Here is a 10,963-nt window from a genome sequence, read left to right as displayed (position 1 = left end):
AAGTCATCAAAAGTAATGATAACTAATATTTTTTTATTAGTTTAAAAATTCTAAATCAACTAAATTTGATTATAAGAAAATCTGAAAACTTTTTAAAAAATATAAAAACGTAAGAATAAGAAAATTTTAAAAAATAACAAAGTTTTAAAGTTTTAAGTACGTAATCAAAGATTTTGTACAGATTTAAATTTAAAAATAAGAAAATATTTTAAATATAAAAAAATAATTATACTATAATATAATTTAAATTGATGCATCTTAGTCTATATAAGCAAGAAAAAGAGGTAATACAAAAATGATATATCTATCAATTATTTAATTTTAAATAATCAAACATTACTTAATTTTAAATAATTAAAGGATATTAAAGTAATATTTATGTAAAAAATGGAATGTATGATATAGTAATCCCTTTTTGCGAGAAGCAAAGGAACAGGACTCTAGAACCCCCACCCCTACAATACCACCTTCAAATCGGCGTATTGCAGAACAAATCTGCAAAATCTGTCTTCAGAACTAGGGTTCCGTTTTTTCGCCGGAAAACAGAGGCTTCGATGGAAGAAGTAATGTCGGCGTCGGAGCAAGAGATTTTAGTATCATCTTTCCTCGAAATCGCCGTCGGTCAGACCGCCGATACTGCCCGAAAATTCCTCCAGGTTTTCCTTCCTTTAATATCTCTATGCAATCTCTGTTCGGATTTATCTGTGTAGTAGATCTGGAATGTAGCTCTTTTTCTATTGCTTTGGTCTTAATGTTAGTGTGTGTGCAAAATTTTTTATCAAGTAGGTATAGTTGTAGTGTGCAACCCGACATTTTTTCTGCTATATTTGAAGTTGGATTTAATGTTGGCTTCTTATTGCTTTAGGAGAGTTACACTATGTATTGTGTTTTGCTTTTATGTGTGTAGCAGATCCAGAATTTAGGTCTTCAGCTATGGCTGTGGACTTAGTGTGTGTGTGCAAAATTTGAAGATTTTTGCTTTTAATTGCTTTACGAGAGTTAAAAGTTGTCTTCTTTGACCATTATCCTGTTAAAATATGAAATTAATCATTTTGAGCTTTAGTTTTTGTTCTTTGTTTTTTTTTTTGATGTAAGTGTTGTGCAATAAAGATCCAAGCTTTACAAAGGAGAATGTTGGCCATTAATGGTTCCGGAGTGACTCCATTATAGCTGTATGGCTAAAAAGAAAATTAGCTTAATCGTGTTGAGATATGAAATTGATCATTTTGATCTTTAGGTTTTTTTTTGTGTGTGTGATGCAATGTCCAAGCTTTATACAGATGAATTTATTTACAAAGAATGATTTGAGCATTGTCAAGGAGAATGTTGTCTCTTAAGGGCTCTGGAGTGACTCCATTATGGCTCTATGGTAGTGTGCAATCAATCAAACTCTTTTATGCTATATTTGAGTCCGAGTTTGAAAATGTTAAGTTCTAATTGCTTTAGGAGAGTTAAATGTTGTATGTTTTCAGCATTAATCATTTTCAGCTCTAGTTATTATTATTATTATTTTTTTTTGATTGAAGTCTTCTGAGCTAAAGATATAAGCTTTATAAAGAAGAATTTATTTATACAAAAAGGTCTTGAGCTTTGTAAAGGAGAATGTTGTCTGTTAATGGTTCCGGAGTGTCTCCATTGTAGCTCTACAGCATTAAAATTTATCTTAAAATTGATAGAAGCTGGATCAGATAATATCAACAAACCTAGTATAGTCCCATAAGCGGGGTCAGGGAGGGTAGAGTGTACATACACCTTACCCCTATCTTGTGGATGTGAAGAGGCTGTTTGCGGAAGACCCTCAGCTCGAGTAACGTACATCACAGCGATTAAAAGAATATTACAGAAGTAAAGAAGACACAGAAAATAATATGGAAGATGTTAGCTTCTAATTGCTTTAGGAGAGTTGAAATTGTCTGTTTTCAGCATTAATCATTTTGAGGTTTGGTTTTTGTTCTTGGGATTTTTTGATCTAAGTCTTCTTAGTTAAAGATACGAGCTTCATAAAGAAGAATTTATTTATAATAAAAGATTTGAGCTTTGTAAAGGAGAATGTTGGCTGTTAATGGTTCCGGAGTGATTCCACTGTAGCTCTACGGCTGACAAAAATTGGCTTAAAATTGGTAGAAGTTGGATCAGATACCGCACATAGCGGTAGCTTTAGTGCACCGGGCTGCCCTTTTTTTTGGATCAGATACTGCTCTTTTTTTGGTTTGTGACCTGCAAGTTTTGTGACATGTTTTTATTTTGAATTAGATTATAACTTTAGGCTCGTAGAAAGAGCAAAGTTACTAGTTTGAATGTATACAGATTTGGTATTTGGAATAATAATTCAATGATCGTACCGTTTATAATAGCAATGGCTTTTTAAAGTTGGCACCGTTGGGGCACTAGTCAAGGATGAATATGCCTTCGAGTTGCATTTCTGGGGACTAGTATTTTTATGATTATCCCAATCTTATGTTCTATCTTAATCTTCTTGCTAAAATATGAGATGATGTAAATCTCATGAAACAACAACGTATCGTATCAGTGAAATCCCACAAGTTAGGTCTGGGGAGGTTTAAGTGTACCCAGACCTTACGACTACCCCAGGGAGGATAAATGAATTTAATTTAGGGGTTTCTTTTTGTTTGGTACATGTTCAACTTTTAGGACGAGACGGATGAGAGCTGTACATTAATTTCATACTTTTTTTGAGCCGTTATGTCAATCGAGCTCTTCCCTTTTGTTGGACCGTCTGATTCTCTATCATGCAAAAGTTCATTTCGTCAAGCTTTGCCAGCTAATTATTTTGTGGTCTTTTAGTTGTTGGGGTGTGGAGAGATATGTATTTCGTGTATCGGTAATAGCCCGGGTCAATGAGTGGAAAAGTATGCAGATCATGAAATGTCGAGTAGGTAGAGGGTTTTGTTGCTACTGATGGCATTGATCTTTGCTTTATTTTGGCTATTTGTTAGCTCTTGTTGCATCTTGTTTTCATCGGGAGCCTATGCAGAATATTGAATTATGGTGCAATCGAAATTGATGATTTTTTTCCATTTTGGTAATTTTAGAGCCTAGTTTCTAAACGGTGGAGATTGTAAATATTTTGCATGTGCAGGCAACAAGCTGGAAGCTTGAGGAAGCAATTCAGCTTTTCTACATTGGAAATGAGGGCGGGGCCGCAGCATCTTTTAACTCTCCACAATTGGGAAATGATGACCTTCTTGGTGATCCGAGCTTGAGGTATTTTTAAATATAGACACCTTGTGACTTTCTATTTTATTTATTCCTCTGTCCTTTTTAATTACTCTTTGTATTTTTGCATAAACTTTTCTTGTTTATGATCTAGTGGAGCTGTGAAAGATTCGACAGACAACAACTTGGTACAAGGTGATGGAGATGATGTACGTCCACCTTTACCTGTAAAAAGGGAAGTTCTTTACGACAATGCGGTACTATATGGGTATGTTGTTCAACTTCTCGTGCTTCCAAATCTACCCTGGTTCTCTATATGTGCACCCCTTTTTTTCTCGGTGTCGTATTTTACCGGACTTCAGCACAGTCCTTTTATGTAATAGCAAATATCTCTTTAAATTCCATGTGCTCGAAAAGATGAACAATGCGAGGTTTTAGGATGCACTGGATAAACTTTTATCCTCATTGTAGGAGTAAGAGCTTTTTCTTGATGTTGGGCATTTTATCAATATTTGTTTATTTTGTAATTTTTTCTTCATTCTCAAGTTGTGCTCAAACCTAAGCGGAGGGCCTTGTTCATCCTCCATCTTGGACTAGGTTTTCCTCCTTGGTTTGTCCTGAACCTAAACTCTGGACCTCTTATTGTTTTTGATACCCATGAGGAAGATATGTTGGTGAACCCATAAAATGCTAGTCACCACTAAGGCCTGGAATCCAATGCAGCACTTCTTATTAGCTATAACTTGATTAAAGAGAGTTTTCTTTCATTGCTCCTAGTCCTCTTTCTTTTATTGCTGCAATGCTCCTAGTCGGACATAAAAGTAGACCAAGATCAGGATCCTCCAAAACATGCACACATTTTTAGATTCTAGAGGGAGTAAGAGGGGAAGGAGAGAAGCAGTGTTTTGGTTAAGTTATAATTTTTCTTACATCCAATTTGAAACTAACTTTTAAAACTGCTGGTGATAGTTGTCTAAATTCTTGCCTCGTGTGAGGCATCATAAGGTTCCCTCCTATAAATATTTATCTCGGCAAAAAATTCAGTCCCTCGCTATTATAGATATCTAGCACTCAGAATAGTTGATGCTGCTCATAAATTCAAACCTACTGTGGTCTCTTCTTCCTCTTCATGTCTTTCTCTTTTCAATATTATGGTTGTGATGCAGTCAAGTTATACTCTATGAACTGTACTCATTATTCTCTCAGTGCAAACAACTTGACTATTATATCCTCTCATAAATTGTGAATCTGGAGTGTGAGTTATACATGCATTTAGATATTGAAAATTGCTGATTGACTGTCTTGACAAAGAATTGCATTTAGATATTAAAAATTGCTAATTTACTGTCTTGACAAAGAATGATTGTGCACATTGCCAATCTACACTATTTGCTGTTTCATTTTCTAGTTTTCTTTCTGAAGGATGTTTTCCTCTCTTTCATTTGTACTCTTTTCTTGTGTTCTTTAGTCCTTCGGGGATGGGAGGTTCATCACGTGAACCTCGTCTAGTAGTTCCCTTCCGCAACTTTGAGGAGGAAATGAAGCATCCAGGAGTCTGGGAGGCAGAGAAACGTCCTACTTCTACAGCAGATGCTGCTCAAGAAAATCTAGCTTCTTTGTATCGTCCTCCTTTTGCCTTGATGTACCATGGGTCTTTTGAGAAGGTAAGTGGACCTTACCATTGGAAGATTTGTGCTCCGTTTCCTGCTTGAGTAAATACCTCATCTGTTTCTGTGTTGATTTTCCTTGCCATTGTTGCTCTTATGAGGAATTTTCTGGATTTATACATTTAAAATTTATGAGTGGTTGTTCTGTCAATAGACAGGTGGAGAATATATATGTTAGCCAACGAATCTTATAATGTTGTGGCATTTCAAAGTCAAAACTAACTAGCAACAGAAGTTGTTCTGTTTACAACTTGTGATGATGTTGGGTAATGGGTTACTTGTGTTCCTTTAATATCAAGTAGAGGGGTGACAAAAGTAAATTGAAATGTTGTTGGATTTGGCTTTTCGGAGATGTTAGATGTATAATTTTCTTATTACTTCTAGCATTGTGTATTTACTTTCTATTTTATCCCATTTTTCATTTTCTTTTACTAATAATATGCTATCATGGGGTGTATGCAATCCCTATCTTTTGTTCTTTTTTTGGTTTTCTCAAAGAGTATTTGCATTAATAACTAATAGCACAACCCATATACAACGAATATACTAAATAAAGTAGGAAGTTTTACAAAAGCAAGTGGCTTTCCATAAATTGCATCATACCATCTGTGCGGAAGGGGATATTTTGAAGCTTGAGAATTCGAGAAAGTAGGATACTGTTAGGGTCTATGAAATGGGGTCATTTGTTCCTTTTAAAAGGAAAAACTAAGTTGAATAGCAATCTTTATCAACGTTCTGGAGAACGAGTACTAGTTAACTGGATTGAATTGATTCTTAATCCATCTGTCTTATGCCTATCAGACTGGTTGTTCTAAACTGTGGAAATAAACAAAATCTTGCGGTTCAATGGTTGCGGTCTCTTGTTTTAACTTTTTGATTGTACTTCAGTATGATATTTATGCCAAAGGAGTACATTACAACTTTACCCTGTTTCCTTGTTGGATATTATTACCCTGACTTATATGTAATTACAGGCGAAAGATGCTGCTAGAGCGCAAAACAAGTGGCTCTTGGTGAATATGCAATCCACACGAGAATTCAGCTCACATATGGTATATCTCTTGACATCTCCCCCTCTAAACAAATATATTGGGAACATAGTAGCTGACCCAATATAATCTTTTCCTTGTTATGTCTGTGACTCACTTTTGGTTTGTGCAACTTGCTTTTGAAGCTTAACCGAGACACTTGGGCTAACGAAGCTGTTGCTCAGACTATCAAAAGTAACTTCATCTTCTGGCAGGTTGGTGATATTTCTTTCTTACTTCATCTTCTGGCAGGTTGGTGATATTTCTTTCTTTCTTTCTTTCTTTCTTTTAAACTAGTTCAGTAGTCAGAATTGCCTGCAGTTTTATCTTTGTGGCTCATCTTTTATTTGTTTTACGTTAATCAAGGACTTGTACCATTGGCTCTTTAGCAATTATTCTTATCCACACATGGCACTGACCTTTTGACAATGTTGCCATTATGTGTAACTTAGTACATTTTCTATATATATCCTCCAGAGGTCACTAGAGTTGCTAGAACTACTTGTGCTGAGGTTAGAAATTTGGCTCTGTATGTTGTCATGTTGACGACATGAAATGAATCTTTTGGTCTTGAAAGAAAGAAAAGGAACAAGTAACTATGGGTGTTTCGGTATGAACGGAAATTTTTTCTTGAAAAATGTTTCCCCCGGAAATAAGTGGATTCCTTACTTTCTTATGTTTGGTACATAAGCCAAAAATATTATTCTAAAAGCATATGCATATAATCTAGAGTTTAGACTAATACAATGGGGGTAGGAGGTAGGGGTGGGGTGTGGGGTGCTGGGGATGGGGTGAAGATGAGTGTTGGATGGAGAGGACATAATCAATGTGGAACATCACTCGTGGAACTTTTCCCCCTACTTCCATTATAGGGAAGTCATTTTGATGAACTTATTTTCCTATACAAAATATTTTCTAAAATATACTGACCAACCAAGCATGGTGTTAGAATATGAGTAGGAATAAGAATATCATATAGAATCCTACTTGGAAAGTGATTGTAATCTAGTGTCCTATTAGGAAAAGGATTGGAATGTAGTGTCTATAAATAGGGTCTCAATGTAATAATGTCGTTATAACAATTCAATAATGTTCTCTTATATTTCTTCACATGGTATCAAGCCTCTACGATCTTGGTAGAGAATTAAAGAGCTTCCGCTGCCGACGGACGGCTATAACCCATATATGCTACCGGCCAATGATCATGTTAGGAAAAGTTAGGCTACCACTTCTTTCCCCTACTTTCTCATATCTAATTTGTGTAGCATCATGCATGCATCTTTCTGACGACTACTTTCTCATATAAGATTTGCGTAGCATCGTGCATCTCTCCGGACTACTCATATTTAATTTATGTAGTACCGTGCATTTTTTCGGACTACTTTCTCATATCTGAGTTGCATAGCACCGTGCGTCTTTCCGGTGACTCCTTAAATCTGATTTGTGTAGTTCCATGCGTCTTTACGGTGACTCAGATCTGATTTGCGTAGGGTCGTGCCATCATTCCGACCTTACCCATATAATTTCTCTTTTTCAGTAGAGTCGTGTCGTCATTCCGACCCTACCTGTATAATTTCTCCTTTTCAGGATCATGTTGTCATTCCGATCCTACCCACATAATGTTTGTTTTTCAGTAGGGTCGTGTCGTTATTCCGACTCTACCCATATAATTTTTATTTCTCAGTAGGATCGTACCATCATTCCGGCCTACCCATATAATTCTCTTTCTCAGTAGGGTCGTGTCATCATTTCGACCCTACCCATATAATTTTTTTTTCTCAAATGGTGACCACTTTTCATCCATCAAATCTAGTCGTGTCATCATTTCAACCTTACCCATATAATTTTTTTCTCAAATGGTGACCACTTCTTAACCATCAAATCTAATAATCCAGCGCGTGAGTATGTTCCGGCCAGTTCGTCGATGACTATCTTGTTCAAGAGCTACTCATCTCTTGATTTCGAGATGACCCATGTATTTTACATCGGTTTTCGGCAATTTTGCAGCGACACATCGACTTTCCGGCGATGTTTACTCCTTTTCGGATCATTTTTTTTAGTTTGTTCCGTTTCAGTTGAGGTCTCCCAGACGTTCAAAGCAGTCCTTATCAGTTTCTTGCAGTTATCTTCACCAAGTCCCCCACCGATCCTTGTATTAGTTACATCCATAACAAGCTTGGTACATATGTCTTCTATGCAGCAGCTTGAGGGGGAGTGTTAGAATATGAGTAGGAACAGGAATATCATATAGAAAATTCTACTTGGAAAGGGCTTCACACATGGGAAAAGGGATTGTAATTTAGTGTCCTATTAGGAAAAAGATTGGAATGTAGAGTCTATAAATAGGGCCTCAATGTAATAATGTAGTTACAACGATTCAATATATTCTTCTCTTATATTTCTTCACACATGGGAAAAATGGAAAGTGTTTATATGCGTACTTTTCCACATTTAATTCTAATATGACCGGCTAAAGTGCCAGGTATTGTGGTATCACTATCCTCTCTAAGTTTGAAAGACTTTAGCTTCTTTAGCCTTGAGCTTGGACAGGGGAAGAAAGCAGAACAAAATATGGTTCCACACTCGCTCAAAGGTTTCTTGAGATAACTTGGAAACAGTTATTCGTGTGAGTAACTTTTACTTAACAGACTAAATGGACCTATATACTGTTCCATTGAGGGTAAAAATTCAATTAATATATCCACACTGAACATCTGGCCTATAGAATCTGTGTCACAGGCTTGGGTCCATACTTGCAAGAGCTGATGGAAAAGACACTTAGGATAAAGCAGGCAGCCTCCTTTGTTCTATTTGGGGTGATTTTGTGAAGGGGATACTGAGCTACTGTCATTTTACTGGAAAGTCCCCAAAGGGCTAAATTACTCTTGTCATCTTACTGTCCGTGCATGATTGTGGAACTTGATTACTTCTGTGTATCCCCTTTCTTTTTGTTTGGTTGGAGTCAGAGTAGTTAAAAACTCTTAATACTCTTTTCTGCTTCATCCACTGTTCGATTTGGTTGTTTGCGTGCAGGTGTATGATGATACTGAGGAAGGCAGCAAAGTTTGTACGTACTACAAGTTAGATTCTATGCCTGTTGTATTGGTACTTGATCCTATAACCGGTCAAAAGATGCGTTCTTGGCGTGGAATGGTTCAGCCAGAGACTTTGCTAGAGGTTTGTTTTTGTTCTTTTACCTTGTTCTATTTTGCCTACATAAGTTGTAGGAGTTTAACGTATATGTTTACAGCAGTTAATACGACTGAGGGAACCGATATATTTATTCTGATGCAGGATCTCATATCCTTCATGGATGCTAGCCCCTCAGAATATCATGTTAATCTATCCCATAAACGACCCAGAGAAACTCCTCAGGCACCTCGTCAACCTCAACCTCAGCTTCAGCCTCAATGTAAGTTATAATATTTTTCTAATTCTGTTTAGTCGAATTATACAAAAAAGAGGTTTCAGTGTTTTGGGAAAGAGCTATATATTGCAAAGGCTAAGTAAAACTTTTCGATGAGGTGACACTCCAACTTAATGATATGGCCTTGACGCACATGTAAAAAGAAGACGTTTTTGAAGTCTTTATGTCGTTCATCTTGATTTATTAGACCTAATCAGACATTGGGTTGCGTCTGTAGTCCACCTCAGCCAGACACATGACTGCAAAGTGTTTGTAACTTATCTACATACAGACTATGGAGTTCCTTGTCTTGACCAGCAACCACATTGGACAGATCTCAAGCTGATAACCGCCTCCTTCCACCCTATAAAAAAATAGAAACAAATAGGCAGATACCCTACCAAATCCAGATTGAATCTCATTTACAATGCTTTGTTTTGTGCAGATGAAATTGGAGAAGAGGATGAAGAACTGCAACGAGCATTGACAGCCTCTATGGAAGGCATAGAGGATCCTAGTTCAGTTGCATCCAAAGAGACTAATGAAGCCAGTGATGATGTAGAAAATGAGCAGCTTATAAAAAACCCTGCTTATCCTCCCCTACCTGAAGAACCAAAGGGTGACAGGAACCTCCTCTGCAGAGTTGCAATTCGCTTTCCTGATGGACGCAGGCTTCAAAGGAATTTCTTAAAAACTGACTCAATTAAGGTAAAACTTTATTTTGATACCTCTTAAGTTTATTTTAGATTCCTGTCTTTTAGGCTAACATGTCAGCTTTGACCCTTTGGTATGAAAAATGTCCTGGGCATATAGAGATACAAATTCTGTTGAATCTTCCGAGCTCACGAGGACACAATGTCTTAGTTAGATTTAGTAATTATCATATAAAATAAGAAAACTGAACATCTGATATAGGCACGATTCTCTTTAGTAACGTAGTAAACAAAAGACGTGATTATTGGAAGTCCCTTGGCATGCAGCTGTCTTATGCTGTCTTTTGTCTTTTCAGCTGCTATGGTCCTTCTGTTCTACTCAGCTTGAGGAAGCTGAGTCAAGGCCCTTCAAATTCACGCAAGCTATTCCAGGCGCATCAAAGTTTTTGGAGTACGATAACAACATAACCTTTGAGGAATCGGGTCTTGCCAATTCTATTATTTCATTTACTTGGGAGTGAACGCGATGAATTATATACAGATATGTAAACCTGGCATTTTATTTATGGCTACTCAGGATGTCGATGTAGGAGGGCTGGTTATTCCTGCTGCTCTGGTGCTTTCTGCATTATCTACTTATTTAAGAAAAGAAAAAAAAAAGAACCGAGAGTTTCTGTCTTTGCGGTTATTTTGCTTTCAAATATAGTATCTTGGCTTTGAAGTTGTATAAGATGCTATTAAGGTTGTACATTTTGCCAAACATGTACATAATTATGATTAGTTTTTGGTGTCTTCTAGTCTTGTCTGGTCAAATTTATATGTCTACAATATGATTCGTTTGGTTTTTATTCCCTTTTGTAAATTCGGGTTCAAGAGTGATTGCAATATTATGTTGTTTCCCAAAAGAAAATTGAACCCCCTTTCACGTTCATATCACGTTGGGTTACTCCAGAAAAAAAAAAAGACGGTTAAATCCGATCCAGTTTATCATAACCACTTATTACATGTTTGTCAACCATTCTAAACTTGGTA

General features: G+C 36.6%; 1 protein-coding gene across 1 annotated transcript; it reads left to right on the top strand.

Annotated features, from left to right (window-relative positions):
* The first annotated feature begins 360 nt into the window (after positions 1-360).
* Positions 361-10,721, top strand: LOC107870459 (plant UBX domain-containing protein 7). Its single transcript, XM_016716991.2, has 10 exons — positions 361-656; positions 3,101-3,225; positions 3,332-3,445; positions 4,646-4,841; positions 5,819-5,896; positions 6,019-6,087; positions 8,906-9,049; positions 9,167-9,284; positions 9,724-9,986; positions 10,288-10,721. The coding sequence occupies exons 1-10, from the start codon at positions 393-395 to the stop codon at positions 10,450-10,452; spliced, it is 1,536 nt and encodes a 511-aa protein (XP_016572477.2). The 5' UTR covers positions 361-392; the 3' UTR covers positions 10,453-10,721.
* Positions 10,722-10,963: the final 242 nt, after the last annotated feature.

The sequence above is a fragment of the Capsicum annuum genome, chromosome 5 (assembly GCF_002878395.1).
Source record: "Capsicum annuum cultivar UCD-10X-F1 chromosome 5, UCD10Xv1.1, whole genome shotgun sequence".
NCBI classification, from domain to species: Eukaryota; Viridiplantae; Streptophyta; class Magnoliopsida; order Solanales; family Solanaceae; genus Capsicum; species Capsicum annuum.
Note: the sequence above shows the minus strand (reverse complement) of the source record. Positions and strands in the feature narration are given on the sequence as shown.